The sequence below is a fragment of the Ranitomeya variabilis genome, chromosome 4 (genome assembly GCF_051348905.1).
Source record: "Ranitomeya variabilis isolate aRanVar5 chromosome 4, aRanVar5.hap1, whole genome shotgun sequence".
Taxonomy (NCBI): domain Eukaryota; kingdom Metazoa; phylum Chordata; class Amphibia; order Anura; family Dendrobatidae; genus Ranitomeya; species Ranitomeya variabilis.
The window spans coordinates 256,847,023-256,865,942 of NC_135235.1; the positions used below are offsets into that span (position 1 = coordinate 256,847,023).

Genomic DNA, 18,920 nt, shown 5'->3' on the forward strand with positions numbered 1-18,920 from the left:
ATATACAGTATATATGTAATGGTCTACAGCCATGATACAACTACAACTCCCAATATGTCCTTAAAGCTATAGCCGCGATACAAAGAAATCCAGCACTCAGTCCTGTTGGCAGGTGCCCACAAGTAATGACGTTCTGTGATGGGACAAGCACCTGTCCTTGTTTCACAACAGAGATATTGTGAGACGTGGGTTTTCTCACCAGTGTTCATCATCACCCCCTTCCTTTGTCCACCCATACTCCTATATACTCCTTCTCATGCACATGGGATATAGGACACTTCAACAACTGCTAACTAATCACATGCTCCGAAAGGATGGGGGAAAAATTACAAAGATGTTAAAACTTCTGCAGGTCTGGTACAGTGTGATCCGTATTATCCAAGAACTGCGGAGATGAATGATAATAGACTGTCTTTTAATTGTCGAACATTTTTGACAATGACAAACCCATCTCACCACCCATGCTGTAAAGTCCCCCACCTCAGTGCTCCTTGTAGGCCCGTCCTGGTCAGTTTTCCTCCAGTCCTATGACCACTACCCCTTAGGATATGTTGCATTATTCTTTTATTCTGTGAGTATTCATGTGGAAAAATGTATGCACCCCATAAATGCCAAGTATCAGTACTGATGGCTATGACTGATCAGTTAGCATCAGATGCACTTCAGAGATTTCGGCTGTTGCCGTCTGTACTATTGCAGTGACTTGTTTGGTTACCCACCTTCTTGGTGAGTTTTAGCCCAATTCTCAGGAGGTATTTTAATAAAAGGGCCGGAGACAAGGCCCCCGGCTGCTCCATCCACCTGCTCGTACCCGAGGGAGTAAGCAACTTACCCAGTGTGAAAGCATCGGCCAGCACAACTTCACAATCACACTGGCAAACTAGACACAAAAAGAAGTGGCAACACCCTGTGTGTGCGGCCTGATGTACAGCAAGAGGTGTGCGCAGCCGCCCCAGTCCCAGCTGGAGACAGGACATGTTTGCACACCTGCAGTACATGGCACATGTGCTGGACATGGGCACCTTGTTCACTTCCATACACACTGCAGTGATACCCGGGATGACGCACTGGTAATTCAGGCATCTCTCGGAGTGGGAGCAGCCGCAGCCTTTTGTCAGAGCACCGTTTCCAGCACAGCATGAAGAGGGGACAGCATCAAGTCCGCAGCAAAATGTGTCACAATGCAGAGATGGTCCCACAGCATGCACAGAGCATTGCTCAATACACCCCCATCATGAAAGGAGGGGGGTGTATAAGACATAGATCCATACTGTGCATCCACATCACTGCAAGGTCACAGGCACAAAAACTGGGCAACATAAAACACACAGAAGCGTCAGCAGCACTAACCTGGCAGCCATGAGAGGATGAGCCAGCATCATTGCTTGATCCATTCATTCATGCAGAAAAAACAGCAGAGGGCAGGGAAAACAGCGAGCGGGCAGGAGGGCTACTCACCTCCAAATCCATCTCAGTGCCCCCTTTACCTACACATGGGGGTCCTAACAGGCTGCTCAGATAAAGGAAGGGAAAGCCTTTTATTTCAGCTGTTTCTCTGTCACCCTCCTGCAGCTGAGTCTGAACGATGGGAGGGAACAGTCATTCATGGACCACCCCTCCTCCCTGACTCACAGCTGCTCCTGCGCTGCTTCTCGCCTGTCATTTACACTCTTCCCCCTTTTAGATTCCCTTATTTTGTTCTTCACCAGGAAGATGTAGATCTGTCCCCGCAGCCTGGATGCAGTGCCACAATCCTGCCGTCATCCGTGGAGATGCCAGGCTGGACCCTCACACCTGTGCATGGAACTGCACCACCATAATACCCGGCCTGAGTAGGAGTGATGCTCAATGCAGCATTCAGCACCATCTAATCATATGGCGGGCCTTCATACACCAGGGACACCATAATGACAGAGTCATTCAGAGCAAGATAACAAGCAGATTCCTACATAATTACTGCACAATATGTTCTGGCAGAAAAAAATAAAATAAGAAAAACATTATTCCATTGCCCCAGTAAAATGAGTCTTCTGTCCATAGAAAGGTCCAAGTGATTAGCTGTATCCACTGTTCATGTTCTGAGACCTCACTTGTAGTGTTATATGTACACATGGTCAGAGATGGATACAGATGTGCTGGGTCCTAAAACCAAAAAACATCACCTCCTAAAAACTATCCAAAACACCAAGAAAATATAAGCCATGTTATCCCAAGCCCAAACTAATCTAGAGCTGAAATCACTATATAACGCAAACTACTGATGACATGTGGGGAAAATGATGCTGACCCCGGGATGCAGGACAATAACGCTGACACTTGAGGTACAGGACCGGGGACATGGTGCCACTCAGGGAACAGGAAAGGGAAACAACACCACATGGGGTGCAGAACAGAGACATGCCGCCACACTGGGTGCAGGAAAGGGACACTCTGCCTCATGGGGTGCAGAAAAGGGGCACGCCACTACACCGTGTGCAGGATAGGGACACATCGCCACACCAGGTGCAGGACAAGGACACACCACCACACCAGGTGCAGGACAAGGACACATCGGCACACCAGGTGCAGGACAGGGACACACCACCACACCAGGTGCAGGGCAAGGACACATCGGCACACCAGGTGCAGGACAGGGACACACCAGCACATGGGGAGCCGAACAAGGACACACAACCACACCAAGTGACAAATGGGACATGCTGCCACTCGAAGTGCAGAACAGGGACACGCTGCCACTTGGGGTGCAGGACAGGGATACGCCACCATTTGGGGTGCAGGACAGGGATACGCCGCCACTTGGGGTGCAGGACAGGGACATGTTGTCACTCAGGGTGCAGGACAATGTAATTCTTTATAAAGATCACATAGAGCCTGGCTGTTCTCACTGGTTACTAACAATACACATTTTGCACCTCCAGTACTTGTTTTGCCACTTTTCATCATGTCATGCTTGTGCGTTACATTCAAGCCCTTACATGTGAAAAGGGCACATTGGCAAACACACGGCAGCCATTGTCACAATGTCGTGATGGGGGAAAAGAGATCACCTGTAACTCCTCTGCTGCTATCCGAGATCATAGCAGGTTTATAGTAGAATGTGAAACACTGACCATCTGTCCCGTACAAGGCCTGTCCTATATTACACCAGACGCTTACAAAGCATCTCCCGATGGCGGATTTTCATCCAGAATCTGCATTCCAGCATTACCACCTCCCCAGCTGGACCACACATGGGCTGCAGACTCCTCACCACAACTGCTACCTTCCGATAAATAAACTGCTAAATAAATCACCTGGAGCAATGAGACACGGAAACCACGTTCTCTGATAAACTGTGTATACAGTATAATGCACAGCACAATATAGTAAACCTCCTGAAAGAGGCCCGAATAATATTGCACGCCCCACTTTTCAGTTTTGGATTTTCCACAAAAATTAAAAATAACCAAAAAAGTCTGTTCAACTTCACAATTGTGTTCCACGTATTGTTGATTCTTGACCAAAAATTTACATTTGGTATCTTTATGTTTGAAGCATGATATGTGGGAAAAGGTTGAAAAGTTCCAGGGAGCCGAATACTTTCACAATGCACTGTATCTTGGTTTATACAACAATGAAAACTTTCTGAATGAGAATAAATAAAACTAAAAGATTGCGTATATAACTCTTTGCTATGACTCTGACCTCAGCAAGCTGAATTACAGAGATACTCGACACTTACTGTATAAGAAAAATAAAACAATAAAAGTCAACAAAAAACAGCAAAACAGACAACTGACTATTATTACTCTTCAGTAAAACCTAGATGCAAACCAGGCTCCAGATTCAGTAATAAAATGCTACATTAATAGAGACCATATATATCGGGTGTATGAAAATAGAAAAGCTTCAGGAAAAGCAAAACTACAAAACACAATCCTGATGAAGCAGAGTCGTGCTTGTCACGGTGACAGAGTAATGTGCTGCATTATCTTAAAGGGGTTTTCTAGGATCTGAATGCTGATGGCCTATTATCAATATCACATCAGAGGGGGTGTTGCTCTCGGGACCCCCTTCCCTTCATGTTGCCAGTACTTAAATTTATAAAATAAGCTCCGATTCACAACGCTGACTACTTAACAGAAGAATTTAAGTCTGCCACATCTGTGGCCATGGATGCACACAAGGCAGATCTAAATGCTGTATATTCTGGGAGCTATGATGTGACTTTGCTGCAATGTACCAGCCTGAGAACATCTGCAGGCTCAGATTGTGCTCGGAGAGGATCGCCGGATGGGGAGAGATGACGTAACGAGGGCCGACCAAGACTAGTCACCTCATGTGCCAATCGCGGCTACTGTTAAATACTGGCTTGTTAATTGCCCGGGGGATACTATGTGCATAATCTCCAACACAAACTAATGCTTTAATCCCTGCACTAATTTGTTGAAAGAAGTCAACACTACATTATAAAAAAGGGAACATATATAAATTGTCCATTGGGTAAAAGTTGCTCTGGGCTAAGGAATTAAATAATTTGAGTTAAAAGCCATAACGGGGAGGGAAAATAATGTAACCTGATGTTCTGGGGGTACGGTCACTTCAGTAGCAATGGCAAGTCAGAGTTAACACTGAAAAAAAACAGGAAAATAGGGGACAGAGAGAAGATATTAATCCTGGAGGTCTGAGGGAGGGGAGGAAAGGAAGCAGGATAAATGTTAAGAGGATTACGTCTACAGATGGCATCCGACCATCTCCCAGCTCTCTCACTTCTTGCCATACATTTTACATGGCATCATGGTGCTATAAGCACAATGCACAGGGGGTCTACATCCTATAAACCCCTCCTGACAGTACAATACTCACAGGAATCCAGGAGCTAGCAGGCTTCATACTTACCTCAAGGTCAGAGTACACACTGGCGGGGCTGCTGGCCATCCGGAGTGACATACTTAGCTGAGGACAGAGTCACCTTATGGCCCCAAGTCCATTTTTGTATTAATGGAGTGCTGTGTTTTATTAAGCGGTGATAACAGACATTGTAAGCGACAAGGCAGACACGTGAACAGTCCAGACCAGGATAAATGGTGCACAGCAGAAGCAGATGGACTTTTAACTGGTTAGGCAGCAGCATGGCAAAATAATGGGTTAATAAATCATTGCATTTACTTGAATAGCACGGGAAACTACAGCCGACTACTCTGGAGAGGCGGGAAGGGATGACAAAAAAAATATCAAGGGTTTTTTCTTACTTTAGAGGAGTTAGGTAGGAGAGGTGGGTAGTGGTGGTGTGCGCCTGTACCTGCGGTGCGATAGAGGGGCACACGGTGGGCAGTCTCGGTGCAGTTTTTGCATAAATATTGCTTAGTGGAGATATATAGGATTAGAATTCTGCATTTTTTTTGCTTCCGATCACAGTTTTGGACAAAAAAAGTGCACCGTGAGGTCCCAACCTTACTAAAATAACCAGGTATAATGCTACACGACACTGACAACTGGCACATGTAGTTACACAACGCACTGTATCATACAGAGGAGTTTACAAGATCTAGGATCTAGAAATCCCATCGAATAGTTTAACAGACTTTGCTTAGCTACAGACTAGGGCTTCTAGGTCACACGCAGGCTGGAGCTCATCAGTGTAGGGCAACTAGGGCTAGTCTAGAACAGTACTAGCAGTGGATAGCGATGGAGCATGGAAAACCTGCAAGCCATCCTGCGGTCCTCCCAGGAGCTGGGCACAGTGCGTCTCTTCAGTCCATGGAGATGCTCCTGACAGCTGCAGTCTGGCAGCAAGTACTGCAGAAAACGAGGAACCAGAAGCCAACTTCCCTGAGACCATATCCAAAGCCAAAAAAGGGGAACGCTATGCCGGGATAGGGGGGAGTGATAGGGTGCTAGAAGGTGTGGAGAAGGACCGGTGTCTCCGCTTACCAGACAAGCCGGAACCCTTTCATTAGTGCAGAATGTCTAATTCCTGGGGCACATTGCAGCCTGCCCACTCAGTGCTGTCTGTGATCCAGGACATATTGGAGAAGATGAGGCGACTGATGGGCCTGATTGGTAATGTGGTATATGTCCCCTCTTGTCCTCTCTCACTCTTCCTCTCCTCTCTCTCCCACCAGCGCTGGAGAACACAGCTCTGCAGCTGACAGTCTCGCCTGAGCATGTGCAGAATAGAGCAAGATGTGGGAAGTACAGGGAGAACTGGCATTCCTACCAGACACACTGATTCTGAGTGGGAGGGGGAAGAATAGAGGGGGGGTCTTTAAAGAAGGGACAAGATGGGGAGAAGTTCCTTAGGGATCCAAGGGCACAATGTAAAGATACAGTAGGGCGAGTTATCCCCTCCTTACAGCCTCCTCTATGGTGCTCTCCCCCCTGGACCATTCGCCTGTGCAGTAATTACTAGGATCGGGACACATGTTCAGCGAGTGATCTCGAAAATAACATCCCGCTCCCTATAGTTAGCGCACTTCTCTCCTAGAACGTTTGATTATTTAGCCACAGACTAAAAGGAGCTGCTGCTTTTTTTGTCTTTCCTGTTCTGCAGGGGCTTTTTCAGAACGGATAATATAAAAAGTATAAAAGGGATTTCATTTTTCTTTCTGAATATATTTAATGACAACAAAATTAACAAATGGATGGATAAATCCCAACAATTTCTCCAAAATTAAATCCAAATAAATTGTCCCCAATATAAAGGGATTTTTGTTTCGTGCTGTCTGTGCAGGGAGGGGGATGAAGCAATCGCGCCATTATATGGCGAGATGTCACACATCATGTTACCATCAGACATGGTAGTGATGAGTGTGAACAGAATCAATGTGCACAGATCTAAGAGTCTTCTTGTATTGTATAGACATTTGTAGAAAATCTGGGAAGACCATTTTCTTCGCATGGTATGGTACATGTATAAGGAGATAGATTAAGGGACACACGCACTGCAGAATATGTCGGTGCCATTCACATCATGCTTTCCCTAAGCTGAGCGTTACAAAGAAAAACAAACAACTTTCCAGAGAGCCCCTTTAAATCTACAAATATACCTCCTGTTTACATCATGGAAGAGGGACAGGGAAAGAGGTTTCCCCTCCATAATAGAGAATGGCACCAATCCCAAACCAAATTGTCAAAAGCATTACTAAAAGTACAGTGGCCTCAAAGTAGCAAATTATTGTAGATATAATAGTAACTCTTTAGTAATATTTTAGCTGTGTAGTTTCATCACTTCTCAACTGAATGGATACAAATTGAATCTATCATTATATGCCCCACATGAGCTCCAATCTGATACCAATCCCGTACATGCTCTCATGTGCACAGGACATCATCTATCAAATCTCTACCGGCACATCCCAAACCCCGACCCACCTAACTTCACCCTATTGGCTCAGTGTGTGCTCCATAACAGCTGATTATTGTGCTCCATGTATACGGTAATAGGGCAGCAATGTAGTAGGCAAGTCCAAGCAATGATTAGCTCTAATAGGTATAACCTCCCGTGTACAGAGTCTCCAGTGTATTCCTAGGATATGCCAATTGACACTACCGTCCCTGTTTTTGTTTGTAAGAGGAGGCGGGGATGACAGTGTGACCTGTCAAATCAAATGGGATACACAGACTTTGCTGTATAAATCACATAGGATTCACTGAAACTGCTGTACAAATCACATAGGAGACACTGAATCTGCTGTACATATCACATAGGAGACACTGAAACTGCTGTACAAATCACATAGGAGACACTGAAACTGCTGTACAAATCACATAGGAGACACTGAAACTGCTGTACAAATCACATAGGAGACACAAACTGCTGTTCAAATCACATCGGAGACACAAACTGCTGTACATATCACATAGGAGACACAAACTGCTGTACAAATCACATAGGAGACACTGAGACTGCTGTACAAATCACATAGGAGACACAATCTGCTGTACAAATCACATAGGAGACACAATCTGCTGTACATATCACATAGGAGACACAAACTGCTGTACAAATCACATAGGAGACACAGACTGCTGTACATATCACATAGGAGACACTGAAACTGCTGTACAAATCACATAGGAGACACAAACTGCTGTTCAAATCACATCGGAGACACAAACTGCTGTACATATCACATAGGAGACACAAACTGCTGTACAAATCACATAGGAGACACTGAGACTGCTGTACAAATCACATAGGAGACACAATCTGCTGTACAAATCACATAGGAGACACAATCTGCTGTACATATCACATAGGAGACACAAACTGCTGTACAAATCACATAGGAGACACAGACTGCTGTACAAATCACATAGAAGACACTGAATCTGCTATACAAATCACAAAGGAGACACGGAGACTGCTGTACATATCACATAGGAGACACAGACTGCTGTACAAATCACATAGGAGATACAATCTGCTGTACATATCACATAGGAGACACTGAAACTGCTGTACATATCACATAGGAGACACAGACTGCTGTACAAATCACATAGGAGATACAATCTGCTGTACAAATCACATAGGAGACACTGAAACTGCTGTACATATCACATAGGAGACACAGACTGCTGTACAAATCACATAGAAGACACTGAGACTGCTGTACAAATCACATAGGAGACACTGAGACTGCTGTACAAATCACATAGGAGACACTGAAACTGCTGTACAAATCACATAGGAGACACAGACTGCTGTACAAATCACATCGGAGACACTGAGACTGCTGTAAAAATCACGTAGGAGACACAAGCTGCTGTATACATGACATAGGATACACAGACTGCTGTATACATGGCATGGATGCATGATATAGGATACATTGAGACTGCTGTATACATGACATAGGATACACTGAGATTGCTGTATATACGCTACATCTGTGACTGCTTTGCTTTAGGGACTGATGGGGGTCTCAACTGGGTGACTACTATGTTTCAACACATATGGAAAGAAAAATAGTTTTCTTTTCAGTGTAAAAAGTTCACTTATTTATGCAGACTCATGCTCATTAGTTACATTATTTGCAATCTACAACCAGAAACCAGATGAACATGAAAGTTACGCAGATTATATACCAATAAATAATGCACAGTGTGTGGGAGAATATAAAATCAGCCACAGATCTTCATTATTAGATATATTATATAGACCAGTTCTAACACAAGGACATTTCTAAACCCTCACACTCTGTTGCCCCCATCAGCGAGTGACTTACATGGTGGTCTTGTGAAGATAATCTCAGCCCTGCTACATAAGTATGAAAACCGCAAAGCAGTGTCCATTAAAGCTAATGATTGAATCTTACTGCATGGCTACCTGGCCTCTAATATGTGCAAAGAAAAGAAGATACATTTAGGACACAAGAGCTGTGAACGTGGGGCTTCTGACCATCTGTTCCCAGTGTCAGATGACCGATCACAACCAATCAAGTCTGTCCAATCGCAGTCAGGTGACACGGCTCTGCTGTCACTCCTAGTAAGCATCCTGGCACAGAAGAACCAGGGGCATTATGTGGTCAATATCTGTATTGTAGGCAGTGCTGAGCATTTTGTGCCAGCATCTATACAGGTGACACTAGGCTGAAACATAGAAGCAATGTGTCCCCACAGCTATTCACAGTCTCAGCAGCCGGGTGTACAGTGCTGCGCCTCAGGCAAAGCTGACTCATTTCTAGCACCAGGGAAGTGCAGATAATTAGGGCAGAGCAGGTGCCAGGAAGATGGCGCTTTTCTATGCATCTTCATTATAAACGCTCTTTCTGCAGGAATCATCAGATTTGTGGAAACTGCACCTTAGTTTGTGGTCACATATAATGTCAGGTTCCTGGGATGGAAGGTTCCACCATGGCACCAATAAGTATAGTGTATATAGGCAGGAGACCAGGTTGGAAATAGACAAAACAGGACAGCCAACATATTAATTCCCCAAGCCGTGGTAAAGTTAATGAACTAGGAGAATAAAAGTTGTCTGAGGATCTTATTTTCAGGAGCACACCGCTCCCCTGCCTCCTGGTGATGGAGGGCAGTGGGCCCTGATTAACCGGTCGTGTAGGTGGCACACTTGAGCCAATGGCCTGAATGGTGTACTCTTCTCCGATGCATCATTGGATATTCCGCGTCGGAGATATGCAGGGACACTTAAGCCGACTACAGGCCTTGCCTAGGAAACCAGCCTCCAATAGACTACAGTGGTGGTCAGTAACCAAGGCAACGGACAGTAAACAATTAAACGAAAGAGCGCTCCATTATTAAGAATAGATAGAATTCATACTAAGAGACATATAAAAAAAATGTAACAAAAATGTAAAAATATTTGCCATTTTCAAACTTTGATTATCCATTTAATCCAGATAGTCATACCACAGAAAAACATTAATAAATGACATATCCCTCATGTCTGCTTTACATCAGAACCATTTGTAAAACGTTATTTTATTTGGTTAGCATTTTGGTAGGTTTAGAAATGTAGCAGTAATTTTTCATTTTTTCAAGAAAATTTACAAAATTTATTTTTTTAGGGACCCATCTAGGTTTGAAGTGACTTTGGGGGTCCTATATATTGGAAAACCTCCAAAAGTGATACCATTTTAAAAACAGCACCCCCTGACATAATGAAAACTGCTGTCAGGTAGTTTATTTACCCTTCAGGTGATTTTCAGGAACTAAAACAAAGTGGCATGATAGGAATGAAGAAATTTATTTTTACCACCTACAGTCATGGCCAAAAGTATTCACACCCCTGCAATTCTGTCAGATAATACTCAGTTTCTTCCTGAAAATGATTGCAAACACGAATTCTTTGTTATTATTATCATCATTTAATTTGTCTTAAATGAAAAAAACACAAAAGAGAATGAAGCAAAAAGCAAGACATTGATCATTTCACACAAAACTTCAAAAATGGGCCAGACAAAAGTATTGGCACCCTCAGCCTAATACTTGGTTGCACAACCTTTAGCCAAAATAACTGCAACCAACCGCTTCCGGTAACCATCAATGAGTTTCTTACAATGCTCTGCTGGAATTTTAGACCATTCCTCTTTGGCAAACTGCTCCAGGTCCCTGATATTTGAAGGGTGCCTTCTCCATACTGCCATTTTTAGATCTCTCCACAGGTGTTCTATGGGATTCAGGTCTGGACTCATTGCTGGCCACCTTAGAAGTCTCCAGTACTTTCTCTCAAACCATTTTCTAGTGCTTTTTGAAATGTGTTTTGGGTCCTTGTCCTGCTGGAAGACCCATCACCTCTGAGGGAGACCCAGCTTTCTCACACTGGGCCCTACATTATGCTGCAAAATTTGTTGGTAGTCTTCAGACTTCATAATGCCAAGCACACGGTCAAGCAGTCCAGTGCCAGAGGCAGCAAAGCCACCCCAAAACATCAGGGAACCTCCGCCATGTTTGACTGTAGGGACCGTGTTCTTTTCTTTGAATGCCTCTTTTTTTCCCCTGTAAACTCTATGTTGATGCCTTTGCCCAAAAAGCTCTACTTTTGTCTCATCTGACCAGAGAACATTCTTCCAAAAGTTTTAGGCTTTTTCAGGTAAATTGTGGCAAACTCCAGCCTGGCTTTTTTATGTCTCGGGGTAAGAAGTGGGGTCTTCCTGGGTCTCCTACCATGCAGTCCCTTTTCATTCAGACGCCGACGGATAGTAAGGGTTGACACTGTTGTACCCTCGGACTGCAGGGCAGCTTGAACTTGTTTGGATGTTAGCCGAGGTTCTTTATCCAACATCCGCACAATCTTGTGTTGAAATCTCTTGTCAATTTTTCTTTTCCGTCCACATCTAGGGAGGTTAGCCACAGTGCCATGGGCTTTAAACTTCTTGATGACACTGCGCACGGAAGACACAGGAACATTCAGGTCTTTGGAGATGGACATGTAGCCTTGACATTGCTCATGCTTCCTCACAATTTGGTTTCTCAAGTCCTCCGACAGTTCTTTGGTCTTCTTTCTTTTCTCCATGCTCAATGTGGTACACACAAGGACACAGGACAGAGGTTGAGTCAACTTTAATCCATGTCAACTGGCTGCAAGTGTGATTTAGTTATTGCCAACACCTGTTAGGTGCCACAGGTAAGTTACAGGTGCTGTTAATTACACAAATTAGAGAAGCATCACATGATTTTTCAAACAGTGCCAATACTTTTGTCCACCCCTTTTTTATGTTTGGTGTGGAATTATATTGTGTTTTTTTCATTTAAGACAAATTAAATGAAGATAATAATACCAAAGAATTTGTGTTTGCAATCATTTTCAGGAAGAAACTGAGTATTATCTGACAGAATTGCAGGGGTGTGAATACTTTTGGCCATGACTGTACATGTCGCTAACTTCTGAACAGGCCGCTATATACGGCAGACTATAAGACCGTTATTTGGCCGTGACTTGTCATGGCAAACATCAGGACCACACAATCATGATCTCTGAGTGCTGATGGGGATAAAGAGTAAGGGTATGTGCACACGTCCGGATTTCTTGCAGAAATTTCCTGAAGAAAACCGGAAATTTTCTGCAAGAAATCCGCATTTTTTTTTTTGCGTTTTTTTAGCATTTTGCAAGCGTAATTAGCTTGCAGAATGCTAAAGTTTTCCAAGCGATCTGTAGCATCGCTTGGAAAACTGACTGACAGGTTGGTCACACTTGTCAAACATAGTGTTTGACAAGTGTAACCAACTTTTTACTATAGATCCTGCTTATGCAGCATCTATAGTAAAAGATAGAATGTTTAAAAATAATAAAAAAAATAAAAAAATGGTTATACTCACCCTCTGCAGCCTCCATTCCTATAGATGCCGGTGTGGTTCAGGGCCTTCGGTGACGTCACGGCTTGTGATTGTGAAGGAACAGATGATTGGCCTCGGGGAGACCAAAACATCCAACACCGCGGAGACACCATCACGTGTTTCTCAACGCAGTGATCCAGAACACTGCCCCCATCCCTTATGGGAAATATGCAAATGCATGTAGGATAGCTGCGGAGACACCATCACGTGTTTCTCAACGCAAGCAGTGAATAGCCAGACCTTTCCCCGGGAAGGAACAACCACGAGAAGGGCAGCATCCAGTAAAGGAAAACATCCAATACAGGAAAACCACCTATGCCAAGCATGGTATCCATCCACAGACAGCTGTTTCGGGGTGTTTGCCCCTCATCAGTGTGGAGTAGGAATCTGGCTATTAGGAGCAGTGCCTAGTAAAAGGCTGTGAAGGAACAGATGATTGGCCTTGGGGAGACCAAAACATCCAACACCGCGGAGACACCATCACGTGTTTCTCAACGCAGTGATCCAGAACACTGCCCCCATCCCTTATGGGAAATATGCAAATGCATGTAGGATAGCTGCGGAGACAACATCACGTGTTTCTCAACGCAAGCAGTGAATAGCCAGACCTTTCCCCGGGAAGGAACAATCACGGGAAGGGCAGCATCCAGTAAAGGAAAACATCCAATACAGGAAAACCACCTATGCCAAGCATGGTATCCATCCACAGACAGCTGTTTCGGGGTGTTTGCCCCTCATCAGTGTGGAGTAGGAATCTGGCTATTAGGAGCAGTGCCTAGTAAAAGGCTGTGAAGGAACAGATGATTGGCCTCGGGGAGACCAAAACATCCAACACCGCGGAGACACCATCACGTGTTTCTCAACGCAGTGATCCAGAACACTGCCCCCATCCCTTATGGGAAATATGCAAATGCATGTAGGATAGCTGCGGAGACACCATCACGTGTTTCTCAACGCAAGCAGTGAATAGCCAGACCTTTCCCCGGGAAGGTTTGCCCCTCATCAGTGTGGAGTAGGAATCTGGCTTTCCCGGGGAAAGGTCTGGCTATTCACTGCTTGCGTTGAGAAAAACGTGATGGTGTCTCCGCAGCTATCCTACATGCATTTGCATATTTCCCATAAGGGATGGGGGCAGTGTTCTGGATCACTGCGTTGAGAAACACGTGATGGTGTCTCCGCGGTGTTGGATGTTTTGGTCTCCCCGAGGCCAATCATCTGTTCCTTCACAGCCTTTTACTAGGCACTGCTCCTAATAGCCAGATTCCTACTCCACACTGATGAGGGGCAAACACCCCGAAACAGCTGTCTGTGGATGGATACCATGCTTGGCATAGGTGGTTTTCCTGTATTGGATGTTTTCCTTTACTGGATGCTGCCCTTCCCGTGGTTGTTCCTTCCCGGGGAAAGGTCTGGCTATTCACTGCTTGCGTTGAGAAACACGTGATGGTGTCTCCGCAGCTATCCTACATGCATTTGCATATTTCCCATAAGGGATGGGGGCAGTGTTCTGGATCACTGCGTTGAGAAACACGTGATGGTGTCTCCGCGGTGTTGGATGTTTTGGTCTCCCCGAGGCCAATCATCTGTTCCTTCACAGCCTTTTACTAGGCACTGCTCCTAATAGCCAGATTCCTACTCCACACTGATGAGGGGCAAACACCCCGAAACAGCTGTCTGTGGATGGATACCATGCTTGGCATAGGTGGTTTTCCTGTATTGGATGTTTTCCTTTACTGGATGCTGCCATTCCCGTGGTTGTTCCTTCCCGGGGAAAAATCTGGCTATTCACTGCTTGCGTTGAGAAACACGTGATGGTGTCTCCGCAGCTATCCTACATACGGCTTGTGATTGGTCACGAGCGGTCACATGAGCGGTCACGCGACCAATCACAAGACAGTGATGTCACCGCAGGTCCTGAACCACACCATCTATAGGAACAGAAGCGGCAGCATGCAGCGGTGAGAGGCGGGAACACTCCAGGGACATCGAAGGTGAGTATATGACTATTTTTTATTTTAATTCCTTTTTTTTGACCAATTATATGGTGCCCAGTGCGTGGAGGAGAGTCTCCTCTCCTCCACCCTGGGTACCAACCGCACATAATCTGCTTACTTCCCGCATGGTGTGCACAGCCCCGTGCGGGAAGTAAGCAGATCAATGCACTCCTAGGTGTGCGGAATCCCTGCAATTCCGCATTTTTAATGAACATGTTGTTTTTTTTCCGCGATGCGATTTTTTCGCGGAAAAAATTGCAACATTTGCACAAAAAATGTAGAATACACTGTAAATAATAGGAGGCATAGGTTAGCGTTTTTTTCGCGTTTTTATCACGTTTTTATAGCGAAAAAAACACGAAAAATCCTGAACGTGTGCACATGGCCTAAGCCCCATGCTGATAACCATTTATATGAAGTAGTCACTTTTGAGAGCAGCATCTAAGGGGTTAAACAGATATGGACGGTGCCAATACTGATCGCGGCTGATGCAGCAAGTTGTCCGCTATAGTGTGCAGCCGACAGCTGCTGGACTGTCACCTGTATGGGGAGGATATTCTCTTATAACTCAGGTCAGTAAAAGGGGTTAAAATAAAAACAAATATTGAGGTTCCGAAAAAAACGTATTGAGAGATAGTATTGTCCAACCCATCACCACTTTTTGACCAGTGATTACGTTTTGGAACCTCAATATTTGTTTTTAATTTAATTAAATACAATTTTGGTCTCCATCATGTGGGAAAAATCATCATCAACAAATTGATCCTGGATGATGGGAGAAGTTGCTCAAGCAGGATGCATAGATTTCATTCATTATTCACGCCCGTGATATCAGGCAAATTGTCAGCTCGGCACTATTACACAGTAGCACGACATATCTGCTGAGAGCTCACACAGGGAAGTGCTCAGTTTCTCACACTTCTGGAGCATGCACAGTGTGACGCCAAGGCAGTGGAACACTGAAAGGAGCTCACGGTGCGTGCTTTAAGTCATGGCTGTAACATCACTCTGATGGTATCAGGGAGGAGGCAGATGGAGGGAGGGCGCACCGTAGAGACGGCAATCGGGCATGGGCGTGATATCGGCTGTTGGGCTGGACTGCTCCGCACTAAGGGCCACCTCTTGAACTACTCCAGCTAATTGTAAAATATTATAACGCTGATCATACGACTATATTGAGATCTTTGGCTAAACACTGGGGTTACCACAAATTAGTGTTAAATGACAAAAGCAGTAGTGTAATTAGTTAATAGAAGAGAATCCTGCTGTCAGATTCCCTCTAAGTACCATAGAAGTACGTCTGCAAGGCGCTTCACTACTCATTCCCCCTCTTCACAGAAAACTTCCTTTAACCAAAAGATGGCGTTTACTTAACGTTATAGTAAGAAGATAAAACTAATTATATCGCTGTAATAACTATCTATAACCCCAAATCTAATCCCCCTATATTACTGCTCTCACCTATGCTCCATTTATCCAGCACCTACCTATTCCCCATTATGTTAAATGTATTTTTTGAAAACATTTGATATCACTATATTTAAATTAAAGAAAATAAGAAATATTGCAATTTTCAAAATAGCTACTAGATTTTTTTATACTAGACTCACACTTCCCGATCTGAAAGGAAGACTTTTCATCAGACTCATTATCATCACAGACTTAACTGCAATAAAAGAGAACACTTCTATACACTGGATCCACCATTGACAATAGGTGATGTCACAACTCACCTCTTCCTCCTGTACAATGACCGATAACTCCTCTATATACAGTAGATAACACAGGATCCACCATTCACAATAGGTGAGGTCACAGCTCACCTCCTCCTCCTGTACAATGACTGATAACACCTCTATATACAGTAGATAACACAGGATCCACCATTCACAATAGGTGATGTCACAGCTCACCTCCTCCTCCTCCTCCTGTGCAATGACTGACAACACCTCTATATACAGTAGATAACACAGGATCCACCATTCACAATAGGTGATGTCACAGCTCACCTCCTCCTGTACAATGACTGATAACACCTCTATATACAGTGGATAACACAGGATCCACCATTCACAATAGGTGATATCACAGCTCACCTCCTCCTCCTCCTGTGCAATGACTGACAACACCTCTATATACAGTAGATAACACAGGATCCACCATTCACAATAGGTGATGTCACAGCTCACCTCCTCCTCCTCCTGTACAATGACTGATAACACCTCTATATACAGTGTATAACACAGGATCCACCATTCACAATAGGTGATGTCACAGCTCACCTCCTCCTCCTGTGCAATGACTGATAACACCTCTATATACAGTAAATAACACAGGATCCACCATTCACAATAGGTGATGTCACAGCTCACCTCCTCCTCCTGTACAATGACTGATAACACCTCTATATACAGTGGATAACACAGGATCCACCATTCACAATAGGTGATGTCACAGCTCACCTCCTCCTGTGCAATGACTGATAACACCTCTATATACAGTAGATAACACAGGATCTACCATTCACAATAGGTGATGTCACAGCTCACCTCCTCCTCCTCCTGTGCAATGACTGATAACACCTCTATATACAGTAGATAACACAGGATCCACTATTTATAATAGGTGATGTCACAGCTCACCTCCTCCTCCTGAATAATTAGTGTTAAAACATTGGTGCCCCTTCTCCTGGTTACAGCCTCCAATATTCACTGATTGGCTGCAATAAACAGGGAGTCTTTAACTTTGGCTCTACAGAGCCCTGATCTCAACATCATCACGTCTGTATTGGATTACAAAGAGACACAAGAACTTGTACAAGTCAACATCCACAAAAGGTCTGGGGTTAGTTCTCCATGATGGCGTATGACTATATTTACAGTATTTAGTACCGTATGGCATATGACTATATATACAGTATATATATATTTACATATTTATTAATGAAAATAAAAAAAATAAAATATATTTAACATAAAACCTGATTTAAACATATTTTCTAATGACACGTTCACTTTAAGAGAATATTTGAGAAACAAAGACTATTTTGTTTTCGTATTTATTTTTTAACATTGACAAATATTGTTTTGTGCCATTTTTCTTTGAGTGTCAACCAACTGATAAATTAGAAAAAACTTGTATGCCTTCGATATACCGTGTAGATGTAAAAAAAACAAAAAATATTAACTGTTATCCAATGTGTAATGCTAGAATTATTGGAGTATACAATGTGAAGATGACATAGAATAACTACACACAAGTGAGAAGTCCACCTGTAAGTTGCAAGTACATGATGTTCTTTTGAGAGAAGCAAACAAGAATCCAGCTTGCAAGTGAATGCCCTGCTCAGTCTGGCAATTAAGGAACATCTTGACAGTTAGCATAATGCTCACTGTCAAAATTCAACAATCTGCAGTATATCAGACTTTTCGGGCCCCTATTTACAGCCCCATCCTAAAGTACATCACTCTTCTCTGCACCCCGTCTACAGACCCATCCTACAGTACATCACTCTTCTCTGTACTCCATATACAGCTTCATTCAGCAGTATATAACTCCTCTCTGCACCCCGTATACAGCCCTATCCTACAGTACATCACTCCTCTCTGCACCTCATATACAGCCCCATCCTACAGTACATCACTCCTCTCTGCACCTCATATACAGCTCCATTCAGCAGTATATCACTCCTCTTTGCACCCTGTATACAGCCCCATCTTGCCATGCATCTGTCCTTTCAGCCCCTTTAGACTCAACCACATCCTGCAGTACATTAAACCTCTTACCAGTACACACATATTCTGCTGCTTCCTGGTATGAAAGCTGTAGGGAAGATGGATCCTGTCTGGCACAGAATGACGCAGATACCGTTACAAGTGCTGCATGCCGTTGTAACCCACTGCCAGGATGGCTCATCTGGAATTTGTCAAATGGGCAGACCATCCCTTGCAGCCCCTATTTTTAAGCATTCTAGAATGGTTGCTCTCCATATGCCACTATATGGTGCCCGTGTACACAATCTGCCATGTAATGTCACTTGCCACAATGTTTTTAAAATTTTTATTTGAAATTTTGTAAAAAAAAAAAAGCTACTAAAAGCACCATAGATGGTAATATACAATACAGATCTAATATATGATCATG

General features: G+C 43.9%; 1 protein-coding gene across 10 annotated transcripts in view; it reads right to left on the reverse strand.

Annotated features, from left to right (window-relative positions):
- The window catches only part of GRAMD1B (GRAM domain containing 1B), a 212,961-nt gene that overhangs the window by 98,926 nt on the left and 95,115 nt on the right, over window positions 1-18,920 (reverse strand). For 2 of the 10 annotated variants that reach the window (XM_077249627.1, XM_077249625.1), the window contains exon 1: window positions 1,459-1,601. The exons of 4 other annotated variants lie outside the window; for them this stretch is intronic. Coding sequence is in view for 4 of the 6 variants with exons in the window: in XM_077249622.1 (XP_077105737.1) it covers window positions 1,351-1,394 (44 nt within the window). In the remaining 2 variants the exon portion in view is untranslated. Of the gene's footprint in view, window positions 1-1,350; window positions 1,626-5,913; window positions 6,113-18,920 lie in introns of those variants that run through there. 4 more of the 10 variants (XM_077249623.1, XM_077249621.1, XM_077249622.1 and 1 more) reach the window with 4 other exon arrangements.